The sequence below is a fragment of the Canis aureus genome, chromosome 37 (assembly GCF_053574225.1).
Source record: "Canis aureus isolate CA01 chromosome 37, VMU_Caureus_v.1.0, whole genome shotgun sequence".
NCBI lineage: Eukaryota > Metazoa > Chordata > Mammalia > Carnivora > Canidae > Canis > Canis aureus.
Window position 1 is genome coordinate 1,792,501 of NC_135647.1, and position 27,641 is coordinate 1,820,141.

Consider the following 27,641-nt stretch of genomic DNA (forward strand, 5'->3'; position numbering starts at 1 on the left):
GTTCCGGAAAGCCCTGCGCTCCCCCGGGACGACGGGAGGGGCGTCCTCGGGCGGCGGCCACGCGCTCCGGCCGCGGGAGCGGGATCCCGTGTCCCCTGCCACGGTTCCAGCCCTGAGGCGCGCCGCCGTGGTCCCCGGGGAGGGTTGGGGGGGCGACGTGGCCCCCGAGAGGGGAGCGGAGTGGATGGGCGCCCCTCGCCGCTGACGGGTGTCCAGGGTGGAGGGCGCCGGGAGGGCTGCGGAGCCGCTCGGGGACCCACCGCGTCCGCCAGGCGCGCGTCCCAGGTGCCCGGAGCCCGGCCACCGTCCTCGAGGACGACTCTGGTCTGAATCTTGGCCAAAGCAGCCGCTCGTTTGCTCAGTTTCGCAAATGCTCGCATGTTTTCCCTTCCTCGTCTTGGGTTTCCGGCTGCGGGCTGAGGCTGGGGGTACAGGTGTTTTCCTTGAGCCCGTCCCGTGCACCGGTTTTTGTCTACTGGGTCTCGTGTGCTAATCTAAGGAAAGAAGAGAACGACCGCAAATGGAGAAATCACGTCGCCCGAACGCAGAGGAGGAAGAGATGAGAAGGGGAGAGACAGGCATTGTGTGCATTGATGGGACAGCCAGCCCTGAAGGGACGGACGGGAACTAGTTATCATCCATAATTTATACATGTCACTTACTTTTTATTTGGCGTACACTTTTTATCAAGCATGTAGGGCTGTTTTTATTTTTGCTTAAGTCATTTGGAACCCCAGCTTTCATTAAGGTTAGACACCGAAGAAATATCCCGGACCTTCTGTGATAGATTAAAAACAAAAACAAAACAAAACAACGACAAAAAAAACACGCCTCAAAACAGCAAAGAGTGATGCACTCTTTGAACTAAAATTATTAATCAACTGACTGTTTTAGGGTACCAACGAGCAAGATACGGACAACTGTTTTACTGACAGAAAAATTTTTTTTTATGGAGGAGTGGATCTAGGTAAAGGATGAGAATCCATGGCAAGTGGCAGGAAACAAAACCTTTGGAAACAACTCAAATGTCCATTTAATGTTGAAAGGACAAACTGAGTTTTTTTTTTTTTTTCTCATATGATGTAATTTCACAACACAGAGTAGAAGGAATTACAAGAATACACAATCACATGGATGAAATCTCACACAGTATTGAATAGGAAAAGCCAGGCACAAAGGAATACAGACTGTAGTGCATTCTATTTTTTGAAAGTTCAAAAACAGGTGAAACTAACTTATCCTGTTAGAAATCAGAATAATAATTACCCTTGGGAGGAGTTTCTGGGATCCTGGTGATGATTTTGGTTCTCAAATTGGAGTGTTCAGTACATGGGTGTGCTGGCTTTGTGTAAATATATTGAGTTGTTCAAATACCAAGGAGTAAGATTGCTAGATCATAAGAGTATGTTTAGTTTTATGAGAAACTTCAAACTGTCTCCCAGAGTCCTCCTGACAGCAATGAATGAGAGATGTATTCTTAAACTCAGGAAATTGTTCATCTTTACTTGGGAGTCTAGTGAGACTTTGGGATCAGATTACTAAATTCAAGTCCCAACTTCCCCATATATTGGCTATGAGATCTTGGGCAAGTCCTTTGTTGTAAAGTAGGAATAATAATGCCGAAATAACTTCACTGGGTGTTTTAGGAATTAAAGGGCGAAAAGCACCTAGAACAGTGCCTGGTATATAGAAAGTGTTAAATCATAGTTGATTTTGTATGGCCCTCTCCTGATAGCCAGATAGCACTTTCTTTTCTTCTACTTCATTTATCATTTCCTTCTGAGTCATGGAAGAGCTGGAGAAGAATATTCTACTACACATAATGGACTCAATTCTCATAGAGTTGATCCAGTTCTTCTCCAGTATGACTTTATGTTGCTTCATTTTAAATATGCTTGGTATATATTTTTGTCTTTTATCATCTAGAATGTCTTTCTCGTGTTTTGTTTTTTGTTTTTCCAGCTGGTTTCCACATCTTTCTATCCTGTTTCACTCAAGCAATGTCTTTTTACCATCTACTGAGAGCTTGTTCTTGACCTCAGCTCCTTCCTGACATCTGCTCTTGGAGGCTTCCAGTTGATAGTTCCTTTCCCTGTGTGGATGTTTTCCATTTACTCCGTGTTAGGATTTCCAAGTTCAGTGTTCCCGTTGGCCAGGCCAGCAGACGGACTAACTTGACCTTGGCCCTCACCCCAGAGCTGGGGTCCACAGCTCGGAAGTGCCTGGGGAACCACACACAGAAACCCTCCCCACTTCCACGGGGTCCTCCTGTGCCAGGGACACGCTGGCGACCCGGCGTCGGGCTCCACTCGACCGGCTGACGGAGGACGAAACCACGCAGTGCCCGGAGCAAAACGCCGACACCACACCTCCCAGGTTCCTCCAGCATTTAGAAAACACAGGCCTCTGGGACCGGTCTGAGAGCCCTGAAAGTCACATTACAGGTCACGAGCAGAATTTTTAAGATGACGAAGCAGCAGAGCACTCCCTAGGTTGCAGGAAGAGGAATAAAGGCAAATAATACATCGTGGAGTGCTTGTGTGTGCTCTAAGACTATCTACAAGTGTAGACACGGATTGCTCGCAATCTGCTCGGTCACACAAACTTGAAAGTGCCCGCGGTTCCCCTGCTGCCACTGGAGGCGTTTATAAGCCCGTGATTGGCGGGGAGACCTGCCCAATGGGAAAACTTACACGTTGGCTGAGGCCTCTGGGAAATGGGGTTCAGCGTCGTGATGCCCTCTGGGAATCGTAGTTCTGCGTGTCTGCCCGGCACGGCCGAACGCTGCCCACGAGCGGGGGCGGGGTTCTCTCCGCGCGACCGGAAGTGGCTGTTGAAGCGGCAGTAGGCGTGAAAAGAGGTTGGCGCTGGGGAAGTGTAACCTCCTCGGCTCCCTTCTCTACGTCTGGTGATTGTCCCAGTGCTTCCGGACGCGGGATCCGAGTGCGCGGATCGCCCTAGAGGGAGGGAAGCCCAGGTATCACCATGGCAACCGTCAGCCTCGCGGCCGCGTGACGTCACCCTGGTCGCCGGGCTGGTCGCGGCCTCTGCGGGAGGGCGCCGGGGAGTCCTCGGAGGGAGAGCCCCTCTCTTTTTTCAATGCGGGGCGGTTCCGCCCTGATCCCTTGGAAGGCTTTGTTCTTTTGTTCCGGCCTAAGAGGAAGGATCTGCACCCGGCCCCGCCCTGTCTGTCCACCTTCCAGCCTTTCCTCCCCGCAACAGGTGTGTCCTCCTCCCAGCCGGGGCGGGAGCCCGCCGGTGTGCACGGAGGTAACGGGCCGGGCCTGGGCGCGCTCCCGCCAGCGTTGGGTAGGGGGTGAGGGTGGGGGGGCACCGAGGGTTCCTCTGCATCTGGAGCTGAACCTGCGTCCTCGTGCCCCACTCTCTTTTTGTCCAGCGGGAGTGCCTGTGCACTGGCTCTCGGCGGGCACTTCTCTTTTCCAAGGCTCTCTGAGCCACAGTGCAAAACTCTGAAGTGCGATTGTGACGCAGGCTGCTGACCCCGTGTGTCTTTCAGGGCCGCCAGCCTGAGCGTGTGGAAGGGCTCCTGCTCTTTGCTGGACGGCTGAACCCCAGACCGAGGCCCCTGCTGGAAGGACGCTGCTCGGGAAACCCTCGTGTCCAGGCTCCGGAGGAACGGAATGAGCTCCTGAGATGGAAGGTAGTGGGGACCCGAGGATGGAATGGGGGCAAAAGAAGATCAAATACTTGACAGCTGGTAGAGGTGGAAAGAGGGAGCCTTATCTCAAGGATAGAGAAAAACTGGATTGCATAATGGTGCGAGATCCTTACTTAGGTTTACATGGAGAGACTTGCAGGAAGAGTTCATTACCCCTGGCATCGGGATTGGGAAATGAAAAGGAGCGATGATTCAGGTTGTCTGTGATCCTCTTTCACATGACTTTTATTTCTTAGATATGAAAATAATCTTGTGGTCAGAAAAAATCTTGGTAATCGTCCCTTCAATACAAGAAGGATAGTATCCCTGGCAGATGGCCGTTTGCTAAGCCTATGCATACTGATGGAGTGTGGCATTAAACTCTCCGTTTTGGGTGCACACTATTCCCTTGGTGGCTCTTCCGCCCCCCCCCCCTTTTTAAGTTCCTTATGTTAGGCAGAAGTGCCTATCCCTGTAACTTCTATGTTGAATATTAGTTCTTAGTCTCCAAAAGCAAGAGACATTACTGCCCTGCAGAATGTGAATTCAGCTGTTAAAACACCTACTCACAAATTCTTTTCTTTTCTAAGCAAAACAGCCTCAGTTCCTTTGATGGGTCTTCATATGATATGTCTGGACCTCTTTTCCCAAGACTCTCCTGCCCGAGAGCATTGCTTCTTAAAATGCATTGCCTGCAATTAAACATAGTTCTTTAGATGTTTTTGTGATAAATTCCGTAGACCTTTAGTACCTAAAAGTACTTCTTTGAGTTTGGTTTATACTTCTGCTGTTTAGAATCAGTTTATATTTGCTTTGAAAAAAATCATCAATATTACGTGGTAAGCCCTAGATCTTTTTTTACATAAACTGTAGTGAACTAGATTTATGCCATCCTTGTGCGAGATCATTGTTTTTTATCTTTAATATCAGGACTTCACATATATGATTGTTCAGGTTTTTGGCCATTTTCCAACCTGTCAAAATAATTATGAATCTTCATTAATTCAGTGTTTTAGGGATCCCTGGGTGGTGCAGCGGTTTAGCGCCTGCCTTTTGGCCCAGGGTGCGATCCTGGAGACCCGGGATCGAATCCCACGTCGGGCTTCCGGTGCATGGAGCCTGCTTCTCCCTCTGCCTATGTCTCTGCGTCTCTCTCTCTCTCTGTGTGACTATCATAAATAAATAAAAATTTTTAAAAAATCAGTGTTTTAACTCTCCAACTTGATGTCACTGACATCGTTAATGAATATTCCTTCTATTTCTTCCTTCATGTCCTTGAACAGGTCAGAGTTAGGACAGAGCTGTGTGATATATCACTAGACTTTTCTCTGCATTGTCATTGCTTTTACATTCTTTAAGTATGGGTATGCAGCGAAGTTTGGTTTAACCTATTATCACAGTTTCTTTTTGAATTTAATATCATTAAAAGTTTTAACATCACTTATTTATGTAGGTTTGAGCTCTACCTTATATTAGTCCTTGATTTTTTAAGAGTGCAGAGAATCTCTAACAACTTCATGTGTATCTAAAATTACCTCAAAACAAAAAGTTTAATTTAAAAAATGAACTGTCTTTCATTACATTATCAGTAAACAATTGTAAGTTCCAAAAAAATAACAGTTCTGTTTATAATAGCACCAAAAATATGAAACAGGAATATAATTAGTATGTGTAAGATCTGTACACTAAAAGCTACAAAATGTTGCTAAGAAAAAAATTTTTCCAGCTATGCTGAGATATACTTGACTCCTAACATTGTGTAAGTTTAAGTTGTCCAATGTGATGAGTCTTTAAGATTTTTCTCTGTGTGTCATCTGCAAACAGATCATTTTATTTCTTTCTTTCTAGTGTGGATGGCTTTATTTCTTTTTGTTGCCTAATCATTCCAGTTAGGACTTCTAGTATTATGCCAAATAGAATAGAAAAGGTGAGAGTGGGCTACCTCCTCTTGTCGATTATCTTAGAGGGAACTCTGAGCCTTTCACCATTGACTATGATATTAGCTGTAGGTTAGGTTTGTTATATATGCTGTTAGGCTGAATTTGAAAAGTATTGGCATTAATTTTTCTAGCAATATTAGATTCACCAGTGAAACAGTTTCATACGTAGCTTGTCTTTGTTGGGAGGTGTTTAATCACTGGTTTAGTCTCCTTACTCCATATTGGTCTGTTCAAATTTTCTGTTTCTTCATGATTCAGTTTTATTAGGTTGTATGTTTCTAAGAATTTATGTTTTATAGGTTATCCACATTGTTGGCACAGTGGTTTCTTCTGATCCTTTTTGTATTTCTATAGTATGAGTTGTAATGTCTCCTTGTTCATTTCTGATTTTATTTATTTAAACTTTTTCTCCTTTTTTTCTTTAGCTAAAAGTTTTTCAATGTTGTTTGCCTTTTCAAAAAACCAACTCTTAAGTTTCATTGATCTTTTCTGTTATTTTTCTGATCTTTATTTCATTTATCTCTGCTCTGATCTTTATTTCCTTTCTTCTGCTAACTTGGGCCTTAGTTTGTTCCTTTTCTAGGTGTAAAGCCAGGTTATTTATTTGAGATCTTTCTTTTTTTTAATGTAGACATTAAGCACTATATAATTCCCTCTCAGAGCTGCTTTTGCTACATCCCATATGTTTGGTATTTTGTTTCCATTTTCATTTGTTTCAGGATATCTTTTGATTTATTCTTTGACCCTTTAGGTTGTTCAGGAGTGTGTTATTTAGTGTCCACTATTTTTGAATTTTTCCAGTTTTATACTATTTTTGTTGAAATGGTGGATATGATTTTAGTTTTAAATTTGCTAAGGCTAGTTTTGTGATCTATCCTGGAGAAAGCTCTTGTGTCCTTGAGAAGAATGTGTATTCTGTTCTGTATTATATGTTTTAGATCCATTTGATCTAAAGTAGGTGCAAGTCCAAGGTTTCCTTGTTAATTTTCTGTGGATGATCTATTCATTGCTGAAAGTGGGATACTAAAGTCTCCTATTTTTTTTTTTAAAGATTTCATTTACCCATGAGAGACCCAGAGAGAGAGAGAGAGAGAGAGAGGCAGAGACACAGGCAGAGGGAGAAGCAGGCTCCATGCAGGGACCCCGGTGTGGGACTCGATCCCGGGTCTCTAGGATCACGCCCCAGGCTAAAGGCGGCACTGAACCGCTGTGCCACCTGGGCTGCCCAGAAGTTTTCTACTATTATTCTACATTGTTGTCTGTTTTTCCTTTGAAATCTGTTAGTATATGCTTAACAGATTTAGGAGCTTTGATGTTAGGTACATATGTATTTATAATTATTATATTCTCTGGATATATGAATTAACTCCTTTATCATTGCATAATGGCCCCTTTGTCTCTTTTCAGTTTGTGACTTTACATCTATTGTAGTTTCCCAGGAATTTCCATTTGGATGGAATATCTTTTTCCATCCATCTACTTTGAGTCTAGTGAGCTCTTAAAACTGAAGTGAGTCTCTTCTAAGGCTGCATATAGGTGGGTCTGATTTTCTTTATCCATTCAGCCATTCTGTTCCTTTTGATTAGAGAAATTCATCCATTTGTGTCTAATTATTAGTAACTAAGGACCCACTAATGCCTTATTAGTTACTTTCTGGCTGTTTTATACTTCCCTGGTTCCTTTCTTCCTCTTTTGCTGTCTTCCTATGTGAATTAATAATTTTCCAGAGAGGTATGCTCTGATTTCCTTTTCTTTATCTTTTGTGTGTATACTCTAGGTTTTGCTTTGTGGTTATCCTGGAGCTTATGTAAAACAGCTAGATAAAACAGTCTGTTTCAAGTTGATAACTAACTTCAATTGCATACCAAAAAACCCTCTACCTTTTTACTGCTCCTCCCATTTTATGTCTTTGGTGTCACAATTCACATCTTTTTATATTTTGTATCTATTAATACATTATTGTAGCTATAGTTTTAATATTCTTGTCCTTTAACCATCACATAAAAATTGGTGTTGAACACACAACCATGTTACAGTATTAGGGTGTTTTGAATTTGACTATCACTTATTTTTACCAGTGTGTTTTATAATATCCTGTTTTCGTGATACTAATTAGCATCCTTTCATTTTAACTTGAAAGATGTCTTTCAGTATTTCTTGTAAACAAATGGTGACAAACTCCTTTAGGTTTTTTGTCTTTCTCCATTTCTGAAGCACAACTTTGCTGGGTAATGTATTCTTGGTTGGTAGTTTTTCTCTTTTAGCACTTTTTTCTCTTCCTGCTTTTATAATTTTGTCTTTGATCATAGATAGTTTCATCATAATGTGCTTTAGAGAAGATGTTTTTCAGTGGAAATTATTTGGAGACCTCTGAGCTTCATGAACTTGGAGGTCCTAGTTTCTGCCACGACTTGGAATATTCTTAGCTACTATTTCTTTAGGTAAGCATTCTGTCCCTTTTTCCCCATTATTCTTCTGGGACTCCAGTAATGGCTGGGTTGTATCTTTTAATGGTATCCTACATCGGGTTTTTTTACTCCTTTTCTTCTGTATTCTCCTGTGACTGGATAATTTCCAGTGACCTGTGTTCTGTCCCCCAGGTTCTTTCCTCTGCGTGGTCCAGTTGGCAGTAGATGTCTTCCATTGCATTTTTCATTTCATTATGTTCTTTGGCTCTAGAATTTGTCATTTTGCTTTTTGTTTATGATTTCTATCTATCTGTTAAACTTCCAGTTTTGTATATTGTTTTCCTAATTTCATTTACATGTTTTTCTGTGTTTTCTTATAGCTCACTGAGCATCTTTAAAATGACTATTTTGAATGTTTTTATTGTGTAAGTCATAAATCTCCTTTTCTTTAGGGTTAGTTACAGGAAAATTACTGTGTTTCTATGGTAATGTCATGTGTTCTTGATCTTTCATGTTTCTTGAAGTCTGGGGTTATGTCTTTGCATTTGAAGAAGCAGTTACTTCCTCCTCCTGTCTTTAGTTACTGGCTTCAGAAGAAAAGTACCTTCTGTCAGCCCTGTTATGGATGCTCAGGTGTTCTCAGACCTTCTGTGGATATGTCTGCCCCACACTTTTTCTTCCCTTGTGGGGAGGATTTCTTAAAATTGCATACCTCCTCTCAGTCCTGCAGAGCGAGGCTAGGTGGCGGCAGACTCCCATTTGCTCTCCCTTGGTGGTACGAATGCTTAGGGTTTAGTGCTTTCTGCCCAGACCTGCAGAGTCAGGCTGGCAAGAGCCTGACTTGCTCTCGCTGTCATCAGGGATTTACACAGGGAGCCAGCCACAGGAAGGGTGTGCAGGTGAGGCATGTAGACCATTGGGGTGCCCATAGGCTAGGTGGGGGAATGTGCGGGGGAGCATCCCTAGTGGCTCTTTGGCAGGCTTCCTAATGGAGTCCATTAAGTGGCTAGTACGCTCTGTGGTCCTTTGTGCCCTCCAAGAGTATAGACTGCTGTTCCCCAGCTGCTCCCTGCCCCCCAGTCCCTTGGACACTTCAGTGTTCTGGAGGGATGAGAAGGAAGTGGGTCTTTTTGGTGGCATCCCACACAACTAGGGAAGCTGAGTGCCCAACTCTCACTTTTACTATCTGGGAGAAATAATGGGCCTGGAAGGTTTCTCTTGGCTATGAGCTTTACACTGTGGGGATGGGGGCTGTGACACAAAGTGAAACTGTCTCTTACATCATCAGTGCATTCAGTCCTAGATTATTATTATTTGCTTCCACCATATGCCAAAACTTCTCTCCTGGACTCCTGGACTTCCACAGAGATACCCTCACCACAGGGATGGTCTAAATCCATGTTCTTTTACAAGGAAGGTCCTTTTACACTCTTAATCTGCCACGTTGATATCATTATTCAATTCTTTGCCTGTTGTATCTTTTATAAATGTAAATCAGCCAGAATGATTTTGAGTCCTTGCTTTTTTTTTCTTCTTGGGATTTTTTCACAATTGTATAGTTAGGATTACTTTTCATATGTGTCTCTGCCTTTATAATCATAACACTTGTAACATTTACTGAGCATTTATTATTGCCGTTCACCATAACCAGCATGGTTGGTTTCTGCAGGTCTCACTGTTGTTGGTTCTGTTGGTTTCTGTTACTTGAGGTCAGAAGCATCTTTACCTGAGACATTTTTCTTGATTCTATTTTCCTAAAGTCTTGGTTACATATCTGTATATGCACAACAAATCCTTTGCTGTTAAAAATTCTAAAATCACGTCTTCATTTTTTTCCTCAAGGTCTTTATTACAAATCAGTTTTCCCTTACTGATCAAATTTAAGTTGAGAATAATAAATAGCTTCTTTTATTGCTTCCTCTGCTTTCTGAGAATTGGGCTTTCCTGTTAACCATTACTTTGAATAGACCTTCCCAAAAGCAAAGTTTGTTTTTGTTTATTGACGTATAAGTTACATATATTAAGTGCACAACTCTATGTTGATTAATTTTTATATATTATATACCAGTGGAATCACCACCTACAGTAAAATGTAGGATGTTTCTGATGCCCCAGAACTTTCTCTTATGGTCCTGTCCAGTTATTATCCCTCCCGAGGTAACCACTGTTCTAACTACTATTACCATAGGTCAGTTTGGTCTGTTTTTTTTATGTAAATGGAATTATATAGTTATGTATTCTTTTATGTTTGGCTTGTTTTACTCAGCATCATGAGGTGCATCCATGTTATTAGGTATATCAATAGCTCATTCTTTTCTGTTGTATGAAAATATTGTGGTTTATTTATCCATTCACCTGTTGAAGGACATTTGGGCTATTTTCAATTTGGGGATCTTATGAATAAATCTGCTATAAACAGTCTTTTACAAGATTTTAGGTGGTCATGAGCCTTCACTTCTGTGGTTGTATGTGGTTGTATGCACACAAGTGCTGAATTCAGAACAAGCATATGTTTAACATTCGTATATAACTGCAAAAACAGTTTTCCTATGGGTTTGATAAATTTACACCCCACAGCAATGCACAAAAGTTCCAGTTGCTCTACGTGGTTGGCAGCAGTTAGTACTGACCATGTCAATTTAATTTTTCTGGTGGGTAGGTAGTATAAGTAATATATGCTATTATGATATTTAATTTCTACTAATACAAATTTTTATATTTAGAGTTTCAAAGGACCTGTGAAGACTTTTGGGAAGTAATTGTATTATTTATTCAGATGTTGTATGTAGCAGAGAAAGCTGTGGAAATACTTTGCCTGACTTAATATGGAACATATTGAGTTGAGGGATACTGTACATATCTAGGGGACAGAACAGTGAATGTCACAGTCATGCTTTACTTCCCAAGCCTACTGATGAGGTGTACTGGGGCCCTAGTCCTCAATGATCCTGCTTATTTTTTTGCATTCAGAGAAGTAAGGAAATGGCATAGTTCATACTATTTTCACATGGAAAGAGAATCTGAACTTAACAGATTGCTGGGAACAGCTACTATGGACAGGATTCATTGTGTTTCTTCTTCTCCTCCAGACCCTTCCTCTCCGGAGCCTGCCCTCCTCCAAGCGGGACACACTTTACTTGCATCAACCAGTTTTCAAGTAAGTTGGAATTCCTGAAATGCCATCTTAGTCTGCACAATGGATTGCGAATTTTTTGCTGTGGCATATGTTCATTTATAAAAACCAATGTTGGGAATTCATTCTGGGCTCCCAACTGCTCAGTGACCGTCTTTGCATCTCTGTCTCTCCAGCATCACTAATACATGTTCACCACTTACCCTCTTGCTTGGTGTCTTGTCATGCTCCAACAGTGATAGAGCAAAGGGAGTGCAAAACTTAATCCTTTACTTGAATAGACTAATTGACTGCTAAAAACCAGAACAGATAAGTATAAAAATTAAATGAGTACTGTGAAAGATAAAGAATGCACAAATGTGTAGTGTGGAGGGGTCAGGAGAGTTTCAAGGGGAATGGGATATGCACTACCTCTCCCAGGATATGGGACATTTGGATATTTAGACAAGTAATGTGGGAGAGATGGGTTGGATTCTAGCTATGGGGAAGACTGAGCAAAGTGTCACTAGAATTAACAGGTGTTACATGGGAATTAGAAAGATTGGTTTATTTTGGCAGATGGTAAACAAATGATTAATTAAATAAGTTGAAATATGGCAGGCCTCAGTTGTCTAGATGAGAAGTTGAAGGCTTTATTCTGTAGGCCATTTCTGAACCATTAATGGTTTTTGAGGGAGAAAGGGACAGGATCTTGTTTTAGGAAAAACCAGTAACTGAGAATTTAGGCAAAAAAAGTAACCATTGGAAAAAAAAAATAACCATTGTTCCAGCAGGAGTGATTCACCTCAAGGCCTCCCTTCATCAGACTCCTTCTTAGACTTTTTCCCTACTTCCTGCCCCACAGTGTAGTCATCTTATCAAGGAAATGATCCCAGTTCTTCCCACTTTCAGCTCAAGTACTTCTGGTATCACTTTGTTTTTATTGAGGTATAATGTGAGAATAAGCTACATATATTTGAAGTGTATAACTTGGTAAGTATTGACACACCTTTGTATTCAGGAAGCCATCACCATAATCAAGATAGTGAATATATGCAATTAGAGAACATACTTTGTATGACTTGAATCTTACTGAATTTGAGACTTCTTTTGCCCTTATTTGGTCTACTTTGGTAAATGAGCAGTGAGGACTTGAATGTATATTTTGTTGTTGTTGGGTAGAGTATTCTAAGAATGCATTAGTTTCCTTTTAGAAGCATCACGACTTAAAACAACACACTTACTGTCTTCCAGTTACAGAGGTCAGAAGTCCAAATGAGTTGGCAGGACTGCATTCCTCTGAAGTCTGTAGGGCAGAATCTGTTCCCTTACTTTTTCCAGCTTCTTTTTTCTTGGACTTGTTGTGTCCCATTCCTCCACCTTCACAGCCATTAGTGGCATCTGTAAATCTCTCTGTGACTCTTCTCCTATCTTCACATCTGCTCTCTGACCTTCTTGCTTCCCTCTTACAAGGACTCTTGATTACATTGGGCCCGCCCCTGTAATCTGGGATCATTATCCCATCTTCAAGTCCTCAACATGATCACATCTGCAGTGTCTCTTGTTTTAGGTAATAATTTCATAGGTTTGAAGGATTGGTATGTGGATGTCTTGGGAGGGCCACTACTCCATCTACCACAGGTATCTGTTCAGTCAAGCTGGTTGAGTGTTGTTCAGATGCTTTATATCCTTATTTTCTATTGACTTGTTTTGTCAAATGTGATGGGGATATTGAAATTTATTATGTGGATTTGTGTATTTCTCCTTGCAATTTTATCAGTTTTTCCTTCATGTCTTTGGAAGCTGCAACTAGGTGCATAAACATGTGGGATTGTTATGTCTTCTTAACCAAGTGACCTTATTTATCATTGAAAAATGAACTTTTTATTGTTTGCTTTGAAGCTTACTTTGATATTTGATTAGTGTCAGCATGGCATATCTTTTTTTCATCCTTTGGCTTTTAATTTGTGTCTTTATATTTTTTTGTAGGTGATATGGAGTTCATTGGGTTTTCCTTATTTCAGTGCAGTCTGGCAATCTGCCTTTTAATTGGGGTATTCAGACCATTTATTAATATGATTTTACATTCAATGTGATATTTATGTGTAATATGATTATTGATGTGATTAAGTATCATCTAGCTTTTTCTTTTTGTATTGCCTTCATTCCCTTTTTCCTCCATTCTTACCTTCTTTTGGAAACTGAATGTTGCTTAGGATTCCAGTTTATTTTCTTCATTAGCTTATTAGCCATAACCCTTTGTTATTTTTTTTTGTTGCTTAAGGTATACATATTTATCGCCTTTTACTTTCAAGTGATAATCCTGTTCGTAAAGACTGGAAGAACCTCATGGTAGTGCACTTTCATTTCTCTCCTCCGGGTTTTTTTTTTTTTTTTTAAGATTTTATTTATTTGAGAGAGAGAGAGCACAGAGGGAGAGGGAGAAGCAGACTCCCCACTGAGCAGGGAGCCTGACATGGGGCTCGATTGCAGGATCATGGGATTATGACCTGAGCCAAAGACATGTTTAACTGACCCAGGCACCACCCAGGCGCCCCTCTCTTCCCAGGTTTTTTTTTTTTTTTTTTTTAATATTTTTTATTTATTTGAGATACAGAGAGAGAGAGAGACAGAAGCAGGCTCCATGCTGGCAGTCTGACATGGGACTTGATCCCAGGTCTCCAGGATCACACCCTGGGCTGAAGGGGGCGCTAAACCGCTAAGCCACCAGGGCTGCCCTCTTCCCAGTTTTTAATGCAATTGTTGTCACATACTTTACTAGTACTTGTGCTGCAAACCCCACAATACTTGATATTTTTAAGCAATTATCTTTTAAAGAAATATAATAAATAATAAGAAATTATATATATTTATTCACACACTTAGATTTCTGGTGTTTTTAATCTTTTCTTTTTTAAAGATTTTATTTATTTATTCATGAGATACAGAGAGAGAGAGAGGCAGAGACATACGAAGAGGGAGAAGCAGGCTCCATTCAGGAGGCCCGATGTGGGACTCGATCCCATGAGCCAAAGGCAGACATTCAATTGCTGAGCCACCCAGGCATCCCATGGTGTTTTTAATCTTTATGATGTATATCAGTGATCGACACTTAGGGGTGATTTTGACCCTTGAGACATTTGGAAATGTTAGGAGATTTGGTTGTTACAACTTGGTGGGAAGTGCTACTGGCATCCAGTGGGGTGATGCCTATGATGCTGCCCCTGCAGTGATTTAAAAGAATGATTGGTCCAAAATAGCAGTAATGATAAGGTTGAGAAATGTTGGTTGTAGATCCTTTTTCTCATCTGGCATCATTTGTTCTCCTGTGTGAAGGGCTTCTTTACAATTTCCCATAGTGCAGTCCACTGGTCGTGAATCCCTTCAAGTTTTTATGCCTGAAGAAGTCTTTATTTTTCCTCTGTTTCAGTTCTAGTTTGACAGTTTTCAGTATATAAAGTTGTTTCTCCATTTTCTTCTTGTTTGCATTGCTTCCAGCAAGGCAGCCCAGGTGACTCAGCGGTTTAGTGCTGCCTTCAGCCCAGGGCGTGATCCTGGAGACCCAGAAGCAGAGCCTGCTTCTCCCTCTGCCTGTGTCTCTGCCTCTTTCTCTTTCTCTCTCATGGATAAATAAATCTTTTTAAAAAAAAGAAAAAAGGCACTGCTTCCAACAAAAAGGCATCTACCCTTTTTCGTCCTTGTTCCTTTACATTCATGTGTCTTCGTTGCTCTGTATGCTTGTAAGATTTTCTCTTTCACTGGGTTTGTGCTACTTGATTAGGATGTGCCTTGGTGTAGATTTCTTTGTGTCTCGTAGGATTGCAGTTCATTGAGTGTCTTAGATCCGTGGGTTTATACTTCTCATCAGGTTTAGAAACTAAAGAGCTATGCTTTATTTCTTCAATTTTTTCTATTCCCCTCTCTCTCTTTTTTTTTTGTTTGCAGGGACTCCAGTTGCACACATATTGGCCACTTGAAGTTGCCCATAGCTCTCTGATGCCATCTCTGTTTATAAGTTCTGTTTTCCTGTTTCACTTTTGATATTTTCTATTTTTGTTGTCTTTGAATTTATGAATTTTTCCTTCTTCGATGCCTGATCTGCCGTGAATACTATTCAGTGTGCTTTTCATCTCTGAACGTTCTCATTTTTAGCTCTAAACATTCCATTTAGGTTTTTTAAGAAAATATCTTCCATGTCTCTTAACGTTTTGAACATACAAAATACATTCATAATTTTTACTGCTGTCATCTGTTAGTCTTAGCATTTGTGTTAGTTCTGGGTTGGCTTTAACAGATTAATTTTTTCCTCATTACAAGTTGTATTTTCCTGCTTCTCTGCAGACCTGATCATCTTTGATTGAATGGCAGACACTGTAAATTTTACCTTATTGGGTTCTGTGTACTTTTGTGTTTCTATAAAATATTCTTGAGCCTTACTCTGGGATGCAGTTGAGTTATTTGAAACAGTGTGTTTCTTTTCAGATCTGGCTTCTAAGATTTATTAGGTGAAGCAGAGCAACGTGTGGTCTCCGGCTGCTTGGTCCCACTGTTGAGACACAGCCTCGCTCAGTATCTTACCCAGTGTCTAATGAACTGTGCAACTTGCCAGTTTGACCAATGGGAAAGGAGACTACTTCCGGCCCTTTTTGAGCACCAGTACTACTCTCTTGAATCCTTTTGGGTGATTCTTCCCCAGCCTTGGGTGGTCTCTCACAACCTCCCACTGATGGTGCTCTGCCAAGTCCTCCTTGCTTCTTTCCTATGTGACTCTCACCTGTAGTACTCTGTCCTGTGACCTCCAGTCCCTTTGGCTTCCCCAGACTCTCAGCTTGGGGAGCCCTGGGGCAGCCCCTGAGTGCTCCACCTCTGCATTCCTGTCTGGAAACTCAGGGCAGTAAGCTGGAGCAATTGTGACTCACCTCTTTGGTGTACTACTTCTTCGGGATCGCTGTTCTTTGTTGTATGAGATCATTTGCTTGGAAACTGTTTTCCTATGTTTTGCCTAGAGTTTTTTTGTTATTTCATGCAGGAATGTGAATCCAGTCTTATTACTCTCATCCTGACCACAGCCCGATCCTTCTGAGGTTTGTTTTTGAATCACAAGCTTTATTAGGGCTGATCTAGCCCAGCCTTACTCTGGGACTGTTTTTCAGGGAGCCCCATGATCATCACCCTTGTAAGTCAGTGATTTGCTAAAATGAGTCCCCAAGTCAGTGGCATGACTTAGGGCTAAAGATGATTACAACATAGGATACACAACAGGATCCAGAAGAAAAAGGTGTTCACGAGTGGAATCTAGAGAAATCAGGTGCAGGCTTCGGAGTCCTCCCTCCATGATGGTCGCACAAAGACACTTTGTTTCTAGCTGTGATCCACAGAGATATGAGAAATGTCTACCTGGGGAAGCCACTTGAGTCTTGGAGGCCAGAGTTCCTGGAGGGAGCTGGTCTGGGTGCCTGGGTGGCTCAGTCATTGAGCATCTGCCTTTGGGTCAGGTCGTAATCCTGGGGTCCTGGGATCAAGTCCTGCATTGGGCTCCCAGGAGGTAGCCTGCTTCTCCCTTTACCTGTGTCTCTGCCTCTATCTCTGTGTCTCTCATGAATAAATAAATAAAATCTTTTTTTTTTTTAAAAAGGCACTGACCCCCTCGGCACATACGTGCCGTTGAGCAGCTGTGGTGCAGATCCCAGAGCAGGCACTGTATGTGCATGATGCCTTCATCTGCACTTTCAACAGTGCTGACAGTCTGGGACATCCCCCTCCAGGCACGCGGTCATGCCATCAGTCAGTGACGATGTAACATTAGCTATCAGAGCTTAAGGCTCAGAAACATGGATCGGGTTCTCCCTGTTAGATTAGTAAAGGTCGTACAATCAGACCTGCTGCTTTTTGCTCTTTCCTGACAGGTAAACTTGCCTTCCTTCTGAAATGTGTTGGCACCGTCTGTGGGAGCTGAGCGTGCATGTCTCTTCATCCCTCTGTCATACTGCTGACTGCATCTTGTCTGTGGAGACCATAGTATTGGCACCAGTTTTTGAACTTCCTCCTTGTATAGCTCCCCACTCTGCAGTATCTTCTTGCAGATTCCCTGCATCCATATTCTTCAGCAGTCGCTTTTGTGTCTTGAGCTTAGTAAAACCACCATTCTTTAGGGGCTCTGCCTCCTTCCCCTCCAGCCTGGGGTGCCTCCAGGCAGGTTGCTGAGGGTGTTGTGAAGCTCGTGATCGTCTGTCCTGCCTGCTGTTCAAATATAAACGCATTTGTTCCAGATAGATTGTTCAGTTGGGTAGTTGTTGACACTGGCAGAGCTAGTCTACTTGCTCTGTTCTCGTCAGAAACAGAAGTCTCATGTGTTGATTGATCAATTTTATTTTTATTTATTCTTAAAGATATTATTTATTCATTTTGAGATAGAGCATGAGCAGAGGGAAAGGAAGAAGCAGGTTCCTTGATGAGCAGGGAGCTCAACGTGAGACTCGATATCAGGACGCTAAGATCATGACCTGAGCAGAAGGCAGACCCTTAACTGACTGAGCCATCCCAGTGCCCCTGATTTACCAATTTTAAAACAAAACTAACTCACCCAGTTTCAAATACAGAACAAAGCAAAGGTAGGACATCCCCTGTAGTGCTTCCAAGTCCCACCACACAGGCCCACTGATAATGTTGGTAATGTCTTTTTTCAGGTTTTTTTCCTGTTTATATATAAGCCTTCCTAGTCATAAAAATAAAAACAAGATCATGCCATATATATTGTTCTTAATATCCCATGCATTTCTTAATCAGTGCATCTAGAGATACTTCATTTTAAAAATGTCCCTATTGGGACGCCTGGGTGGCTCAGCTTTTGAGCGCCTGCCTTTGGCCCAGGGTGTGATCCCAGAGTGTCGGGATCGAGTCCCGCATCGGACTCCCTGCATGGAGCCTGCTTCTCCCTCTGCCCCCCTCTCTCTCCCATTCTCTCTATGTCTCATGAATAATTTTTTTAAAAAAATCTTTAAAAAATAATGTCCTTATCAAGGGCTTCAGTATGGATATTCCATAAATTCTTTAACCACTGTCCTATTAATGAACATTTAAGTTTGCTTTTTATCCCTCCACAGTGTTGCAAGGGTACTTGTGCATGTGTCTTTGCATTCTGAGTGCTTCTGGAGAATAAATGCCTATAAGCAATAAAACTGGATTGAGTGATAGGTGCTTTTAAAGTTTTACTGGGTCCAGGGCTGCTCTACCTCACTGCCCATGTACACTTAGCAGCATTAGCCAACCTGCTGTCTGGTTGTATCTCATTTTTTATAGAGGGCTTATAGAACACTGTCCTGGGTGAATTTGCTCTTTGCGTTGTTGGCTTTGTTGTCGTTATTGTTGTGGGTTCATCTTTTTTCTATTTATTGGAATTCATGATATTGTCTTTTGTTTATAGTTTATTTTAGAAGTTTTACATTTTTATGTGGTTATATCTTTCAGTCTCTTTGTGTTCGGATTTTCATTTCAAGCGTATTATAAACCCTAGTTCTTGTTCTATTTTTGCTTTTCCTTTAAGATTCTACTCCAACAGACATTTTTGTGTGCCACGAAGTAAGAAATTCACCTTAATTTTTTTCTCAAATAGACAATCATTTGTTCTGATACTACTTAGTGGCTAATTTAGCTCTTTTTAACTAATTTGAAAGTCGCTTAATCCTGTTCAGTTCTTATAACCATGGGTCTGTTTCATCAAGTTTTATTCCATACTAGGCCACTCCCCTTTAATTTCCCTCTTGGTATATTTTGAAATGCAGTAGGGCAAGTCTCCTCCCCCAGATTCTTTCAAAAACATTTTTGGTTATTCTTAAACACTGTGGGTAGTAAAAGCTTTTATTGATGTTAATAGGTAGTATTAATACTCTGTATTTTAGATCACAGAGATGGTGATGATGGTGATGAACTATGTAGCCAACATTGACTTAGCACTAGTTTTATGCCAGACCTTAAATAAGTATTTCATGTTGAACATTTCTTATCAATTTCTCACAGTAACGCAGTGAATGAGGCACTATTTTGATGTTGATTTCAAAGAGGAAACATCAAAGTCATTCACCTAGCCCCATTGTTCTTTTGCCTTACTTCCATCAGTATTGCAAACTCTACCCCTTTCCTAGGTAAATGCTTTATGGCTGAGGAGAAATATGTTCGCTATTTCAGGAATCAGTGACCTTCAAGGATGTGATCGTGGACTTTACCCAGGAAGAATGGAAACAGCTGGATCCCTTCCAGAGAGATTTGTTCAGGGATGTGACACTAGAAAATTATACCCACCTGGTCTCCATAGGTAAGGATGATTTCTGAGTGAACATCCGGGTGTGCAGGAGGAGGGGTCTCTTGTGCTTATGTGAGTTTTTGCCTTTGATGAAGTTAAGGAACCTAAGATTCCTAAATTTTGAAAGGTTTTGAAAAGGTTTCTACTCTCCTAGCAAGTAGAAGTACAAACTAGTAATTTTTCGAAGCCCATATTGGTTCCCAATTTATACCATGTTTGGGAATTTGTCACATCAAGCCTTTATGTGCTGTTCACTGCCATCAGATTTATCCCATGTAGCACTTTCCTCTTACTGTAGTCAGGAACCTTTTTTTCTCCTGTGAACAGGACTCCAAGTTTCCAAACCTGATGTGATTTCCCAGTTAGAGCAAGGGACGGAACCATGGATCATTGAACCTGGCATTCCAGTAGGTACTTTTGGAGGTAAGTAATGGATACCTGATGGATGAATATCATTAACTCTAACCATTAGCTTGATAAGAGGGTTTTATGCCTGAAATATAGATGTACTTGCCTCTCTTTAGTGTCTCCTGTAGAGAAATGAGAATCCATATGGACTCTTGAGCTTTGTCAGAACACTAATGGTCTCCACATACCTTCTTTTTTGATTCTCCTTTCAGAGGAGGTATTGTTCCTGCTTTTTACTAAAGGCTGCCTCTTGACCTGGACTCTTGATTCCATCTTTTCCCACCTCCTAGTCCCTAATTATCCTAGTCTCTTAATTATCACCCACTTTTCAGCCCTTACAGTTTGTTTGTTTTGGATCTACAGGCTCTGTTGCTAGTACCTTCAAACAAATAGTACTCTAAATTTCCAAATGCTTTTACTCAATACTGTTCATCCTTTTGGCCACCATCCAATATGCCTCCTTGCTTTCCCACCCAAACTCTACAAAAGTGAGTTCCATACCTGCAGTCTTCATTTTTTAAATCACTTATTCCTTAAGCTTCTGATCCTACAACTTGAAATTATGAATAACTTTATTGTAAACCAGGAATTCCCAAACTGCACAGAGTTTAAAGACCTGACCCTGAAAAAATATACAAACTTAGTCACACTAGGCAAGGGATATATCTCCAGAATCAATGAGGTGGGAATGGGAGTTCTTTTTTATGGGGAGAAAAAAAAGCACTCCATGTTCAAATTTGGGAAGTGCTGGGTTATCTAAAATTTTAGCAGGTTTCTTACTGAAAGACCACTCAGAGATTTCTTATATATATAATTGGGCATTATGAATTTCCAGCAGGGTTGCATTCTAACTCCCCCCACCCTCCCAAACATGATTCCTTCTTTTCATTCTTCACCTTTAAGATTTTAAGGTAAAAATTTATGGCTTTATAGAACACAATTTAGAAAAGTGATTTTTTTGAGACAGATTAAGAGCTTTATTAAGTCATGCTTAACTTTTGGAAAAAAGTTGTCAGATTTTATTACAAATTAAAGTTTTAAAAATCCCAACTTGAACCAATAGAAGGCAATTTTAAAATATTTGTGTATTAAAAAATCCTAGACTTTGCACAAAATGCTTTAGTCATTACCAAAAAGAGATTTATTTAGGTAAAAATAATACTAGACACCTCATGTTGTGTAGATAATAACATAGGTCCCAGTGATCTGGTGGGTAAGCAGAAGGCAATCACTTAAATATTTGACTCCATTCTCTGATTTACTTTTTATTACTGGAATAGGACCACAGGATGGTAGTCTTGGTAAGCTAGCCCTTAGCCTTCCCTCTTTAGCATTCAGAGTAGACTTAATCTTAACTGCTGATTTGCTGTTTTTAATCTCCATAAGAATAGTTTATGGTTTTACAGATATGTACAGGTAATTGGAAGTTGTCTGAGTACCTACATTGAGGTGGCTTGCTGGTCGTGGGCCTTGTCTGTATCATTCTCCTTACCTTCCTTATGCCATCTTCTCTGGGCTATTGTGGAGACCTGCCCCCTCCACACACACATACACACAGAATGCAGACCTGTCACCCTGATATGTATTCTGTCTTATGGGTCTACTTTGGTCTTTTGCAGCCAGATTGTCAGCATCCTTTATTTTCCTATCCATAGGGGTGTTGCAATATTGTGGTTGATGCCCACAGCTTTGCATTAGTAAAGTGAGAATTCCTTTCAGCAGTAGGATTGGTGCTGTTCAGTCTGGCCTTCTGAACTGGCTCCAATCCTTTATTCTTTGCCCCACCACTGATCTCAGACATGACAATGTGGATAACATTGGTCATGGTCTGTTGTGTTTGTTGCCTTCAACTACAGCTCCAGGGCTGGACACCCTTTCCCCCTTTAATGGCCTCAGACCCCATGGGCTCTGTGTTCTTCACTCTGAACTACTTCTGGGAGGTATTCTTTGTGGCCATCTGCTGTTCCAATATATCTTGGCATCATTCTATTAGTGAAAACATACCCATTTCTTATACTGAACAAATGGCCATTCCTCCAAACCTGTGCTGCACTAATTTGGTCTGTGCTGGAGAAGTACTGCTGTTAGGAGTCTGCTTGTGCCTCCTTGCATTGTGCTGGTACCTAGGGTGCCAGAATGGAGGGGGTGGGAAGCTGTTTCCCATCTCCCCCATGGTGCATGCTTGCAGTGATGCTGGTGCTGATTGCCATGAGGTTGGCAGCATAAGGGATTCAGGGTTCTTTGGGATCTTCTGTCCTCTCCTGTCACCAGTGGAAGGAACCAAAGCCATGTGGTTTTTTCTTTACTGAATCTACTAGCATTGAGTCCCCTGCTTCTTTAGTTGTCATCTTTCCTGTCTTGAGCAACACTGCACTTCCTGGTTATGTGCCTTGCTGTCTTGTTTGTGTGCTGATGAACTGCTCACTTTCATTAGTATATTTTATCTAGCCTACTGTTACCCACCTTCAGGAACCCCCCCTCCTGCCCCCCGAGTGTTCTTTCCTTGCATACATTCCTATTGCTTCGTCTATTCTTTTGCTCCCTTGTCAGTGCTGGTCCTTCCTATCTGACATTTGAACATCTGGGTGCTTTTACTTTTGGCATCTTCCACCCCCGAAAACACCACTCCAGTCTAGTCCCTCTGTTCTCTTCCTAATTCTTGAAACATCTAGAGTTGAACTTGTTCTCTTCCTCCCGTAAAGTCTGTGCTCTGGGTATGCCTTCTGCACTTCTGGCGGAGATGTAGCTGTTCCCTCTGTTTCAGGGTCAGCCGGGTCTTCCATAGTTGTCCACACTTGAAGTCTTTGTCTCAGATTTCTGTTTTGTGCACATTGGGAAGGAGTCCTGTTCACACTGTCAGCCTTAGTCTGCCAGTGTCCCTGGCTGTCTGCCATTGCTCTGGTCAGTTTTTAATTTATTATTACCTTCCTGGTTCTCAGAGATCATCTATAAACTGAGTGAGACATTCTCTTGCCACTTTCATATTTTATTTATCATTATCCTTATCTCTTTCCAACTTTTTCCCCAAATAATAGGCTATACTTGAAAATCCTCAAGATTTCCTAAGAGCTTTACTCTCAGCTTTGTTAGGTCCTTCTAACAAAGGCAATTATTTGTTCCCCTTGCATTTAGAGAATATAGACATTTTCTTTTTCTTTTAGACTGTGAGACAAGACCAGAAAATAGCGTATCAGTCCCAGAGCTGGATGTTTCTGAAGAGCAGCCATCTGACGAGGCAATTGTGGAAAAACACAAGAGGGATGATCCTTGCAGTTCTAACTTTTTAGAAAGTTGGGAGTATGAGAGCATTGTAGAGAAGCAGCAGGCAAACAAACAGACCCTGGCAAGAGAAATAAAAATAACTGAAAATAAAATACCTACCTGGGAGAGAGGCCCTGTAACTAATGACTGTGAGAAAAGCATCAGTGTGAGTTCAAACCTTATAACACAAGAAAAATCTCCAGAAGAGACCTCTACCAAAACAAGTGTCAAACAGAATATAAATCCAGTTAAAAAAGAGAAAACTTGTAAGTGCAACGAATGTGGGAAAGCCTTTAGCTACTGTTCAGCTCTTATTCGCCATCAGAGAACACATACTGGAGAGAAGCCCTACAAATGTAACGAATGTGAAAAAGCCTTCAGTCGGAGTGAGAACCTTATAAACCATCAAAGAATTCATACTGGAGATAAACCATATAAGTGCGATCAGTGTGGGAAAGGCTTCATTGAGGGTCCATCTCTTACTCAACATCAAAGAATTCACACTGGAGAAAAACCCTATAAATGTGATGAATGTGGGAAAGCCTTTAGTCAGAGGACCCATCTTGTTCAGCATCAGAGAATTCATACGGGTGAGAAACCATATACTTGCAACGAGTGTGGAAAAGCCTTTAGCCAGAGAGGCCATTTTATGGAACATCAGAAAATTCATACAGGAGAAAAGCCTTTTAAATGTGATGAATGTGATAAAACCTTTACCAGGAGCACACATCTTACTCAGCATCAGAAAATTCATACCGGGGAGAAGACCTATAAATGTAATGAATGTGGAAAGGCCTTCAATGGTCCCTCAACATTTATCCGTCATCACATGATCCACACGGGTGAGAAACCATATGAGTGCAACGAGTGTGGGAAAGCCTTCAGCCAGCACTCAAACCTCACTCAACATCAGAAAACACACACGGGGGAGAAACCATATGACTGTGCCGAATGTGGAAAATCCTTCAGTTACTGGTCATCCCTTGCTCAACATCTGAAAATTCATACTGGAGAAAAACCTTACAAATGCAATGAATGTGGAAAGGCCTTCAGTTACTGCTCCTCCCTTACTCAGCATCGGAGAATCCACACCAGAGAAAAGCCCTTCGAGTGCAGTGAATGTGGGAAGGCTTTCAGTTACCTCTCCAACCTTAATCAGCATCAGAAGACGCATACCCAGGAGAAAGCCTATGAATGTAAGGAGTGTGGAAAAGCCTTTATTCGGAGTTCATCTCTGGCTAAACATGAGAGAATTCATACAGGTGAGAAGCCCTATCAGTGTCATGAGTGTGGGAAAACCTTCAGTTATGGCTCCTCCCTTATTCAGCATAGGAAAATACACACTGGAGAGCGACCTTACAAGTGTAATGAATGTGGGAGAGCCTTCAACCAAAACATACACCTCACACAACATAAGAGAATCCACACAGGAGCAAAGCCTTACGAGTGTGCCGAGTGTGGCAAAGCCTTCCGGCACTGTTCATCTCTTGCTCAACATCAAAAAACTCACACAGAAGAGAAACCCTACCAGTGTAATAAATGCGAAAAGGCTTTCAGCCAGAGCTCTCATCTGACACAGCATCAACGAATTCACACTGGAGAGAAGCCCTATAAGTGTAACGAATGTGACAAAGCTTTCAGCCGGAGCACACATCTGACTGAACATCAGAACACTCACACGGGGGAGAAACCTTACAACTGTAATGAATGCAGGAAGACTTTCAGCCAGAGCACATACCTCATTCAGCATCAGAGAATCCATTCAGGAGAGAAACCTTTTGGCTGTAATGATTGTGGAAAAGCGTTCAGATACCGGTCTGCTCTCAACAAACATCAGAGACTGCACCCTGGCATATGACTCTTTGAGGAAGTCTGGTTTGTCCTTTTGTTAAGTACTGAAGAACCAGAGGAATTGAGAAAGTGCTTAAAATATTTTAACTTTTCACTGTCACACACTGTCACACAATAGAATGGAAAGGACATCAGGCTGAAGTAATCCGATTATGTTTTTAAGCAACTTTGTGACATTGGAAAATTCAACCGTTTTAAGGTTCAGTTTGCTCTGTGAATGAGGGGTTTGGAGTAGATGGTTTCAGAAGTGGTTTGGAGTTTTATATTCCAGTTTTGAATATTCACAATATATTCTTGATCAGGGTTACTATACATCAGCATTTTCCTATGTTGCATCTAGAGTGTGTGTATTTATGCATGTTTTGCTAATAGAAAGCATTTGTGCTTCAGTAACTAGACTGAGGATCTATTATGCTCCTGTTCTGATGCATTTAAGTTGATTTACTGGTTCTTAATAAAAATAATTGTAAAAAATTCTTAATAATTTATCAGTAATATAATAGTTCACTTCAGGGCAAGTATTAAACCTTCCTGTTAACTATCTCTTCTTAGCACGTTTTAACATTCTAGAAGTTCATCACAAAGATCCCCTTCCATAGCTAAACCAGTGTTATTTAACTTTCACTGAATAGTGGAATCACTTCAAGAACTTTATAAAATTCTGTTGCCAAGGCCCCACCCTTGAAGACGTAATTAAATTGGTCAGGGGGTAGGGGCCAGGCTTTAGTATGTTTTTTGAACTCCTAATATGCACCTGGAAAGAACTGGAATAGATTTCATTATCCACTCCTTTAGTTGATAGCTGTGTCATGTGGCTCCTCCCAGGAGCCTCAGAGATTAGCTGTTGTACACATAATTTTGACTACCATCTTGTTTTGTAAGTTGGGTTCTCACAAGCTCTGGGAGGTAGGATTAATTTATTTCCTCACTGAAGTACAGAAATTCAACAGCTTTTTAAAGGTCATTTTATTTGCTTACCAAATGCAGATGACAGGGCTAACGATGCCCCTGGCAGTGTGCAGCCCACAGCCTGTATGGCCAGTGGTGGCCAACCTGGTCAGGATAGCATGCAAGCCAGAAATCTGTATGGGCCAAGCACGGAAGAGAAAGGCCCCTATGTTTCCTTCGCAATCTAGTCTAATTATCAGGCAGCTCTTTTCAGAGCAACTGACAATTTCCCAGCCTGGCCTTGAGAATGGAGATCTTTGAGAACAGAAGGTAGTACAGAAACGTTCGAGACTCTTCTACAGAGGAGGTTTGGAGGAGGGGGTGCTGCAGATTTTCTCAAGTGAAAATAATCAGTGCAGTCTTTGGCTTATCTAAATGCTAGCAACCTACGCTGGAATCTTGTCCCTTCCTTAACTGAAGGTGCCAGACAGAAACAGATCAAATTCAGGAAGTAAGGCAGCTATTTCAAATCTCAGGACCTTTCTCCGTTGTAAGTTGAAATCACTGTAAAGGAATGTCATCTTGGTATTAATTTCTCAAGGCTTCCATTATGGAGGAATTACAGTGCTCCCACTGTAGAGATGTGGAAACCAGCAGAGAGGAGAGATCTCAGGATACAGGGCAAGGCCCTCCCACAGCAATGAAGTTTCTGGACTTGTGTGAAGGGTCTTCTCATTTCCAGAGGAGATCCCACAATGGAAAACACTAGAGGCCGTGTGGAATGGGAGACTCCCGTCCTTGTGCCACTGGTTACTAAATGAAGGAGTAGAATTTATGTAGAAATTTGTCATTAACCCAGAAGGATCCCACTTTGTTCCACTAATTTGATCTCTTCATAGATTTTGTCAGATCAGATCCAAAGCACCAAGGGTATGTGATCACTACCAAACTTAATTCTTTTCTGCCTTCCCTGTGCTTGCCTGTCCTCCATCTGCTCAGTTTGTAAATGTGCTAATAATCACTCCCAGATAATACAGGCCTGGAGAATAGAGAAGCAAGGAGCCTCCTGAAGTTAACATGACCTTGATATTTCTGTATCTTTTTGAGTAGCTCAAAAAAACAACATCTCTATTAGTTGTCCCAGAATACATTCCAAGTTCCCCAGGTGGGCAGATTGGCAACTGCTGCTGCTGCTCAGACACAATCAATCTAATGCTACATGGTGGAGAGTGAAAGTGTTCATCACCTGACATGTCCCCTAGCCATGTACATTCTTCCCCCTCACCCCTATTTTAAGAACTGAGAGAAATTAATTTAAGTGGTTTCTTAGTCTTTTTTTTCTTGATTATATGCCACAAACACCTACTATACTATAACATGCTCTATCCCCATGTCAGTCTTCCTGCTTAGCAGGGAGTCTGCTTCTCCTTCTCCCTCTGCTTCTCCCCTCTTGTTCTCTCTCTCAAATAAATAAATTTTAAAAAACTTTGATGAAGCTCCTTGTCAAAAGCTTTTGAAAAGTTAAATCACATCATCATCAAGGCAAACTTCATTGCGCTGGCATAACAGGACTGCCAGTATACCCTCAGTTAATAATAATAATAAAAGCAAATGATCTTTCAAATTGAGTGCCTATACTGTAATGATCATGAAGCAATGAAAAGTAGCATTACCATTTAGACCTGAAATTAAATACCCTGACCATCTGTAGAACTTCAGGTTTTCGGGTTTTAGCTTGTCTATACTATATACAGAGAGCTACAGCATTATAAAATGGATACCATTAGGCTCCCTAAACCTGATTCTTTTGGATGCC

General features: G+C 41.4%; 2 protein-coding genes across 4 annotated transcripts in view; one reads left to right on the forward strand and one right to left on the reverse strand.

Moving 5' to 3' along the window:
* The first annotated feature begins 2,790 nt into the window (after positions 1-2,790).
* Positions 2,791-27,449, forward strand: LOC144306511 (uncharacterized). 3 transcript variants are annotated; one of them, XM_077885905.1, is made up of 6 exons: positions 2,791-3,270; positions 3,518-3,661; positions 11,096-11,163; positions 19,303-19,429; positions 19,745-19,840; positions 22,987-27,449. In XM_077885905.1, exons 2-6 carry the CDS (start codon positions 3,655-3,657, stop codon positions 24,942-24,944), a joined length of 2,256 nt encoding a protein of 751 aa, XP_077742031.1. In that variant the 5' UTR covers positions 2,791-3,270; positions 3,518-3,654; the 3' UTR covers positions 24,945-27,449. The 3 variants fall into 3 exon arrangements, with proteins under 3 accessions (XP_077742031.1, XP_077742028.1, XP_077742030.1); XM_077885902.1 differs by having other exon boundaries at positions 2,791-3,222; XM_077885904.1 differs by having other exon boundaries at positions 2,791-2,977.
* Positions 24,257-27,641, reverse strand: part of ZNF391 (zinc finger protein 391) — a 40,792-nt gene continuing 37,407 nt past the window's right edge. The window contains exon 6 of the transcript XR_013373607.1: positions 24,257-26,638. The gene's annotated coding sequence lies outside the window, so the exon portion shown is untranslated. The remainder of the gene's footprint in view (positions 26,639-27,641) is intronic.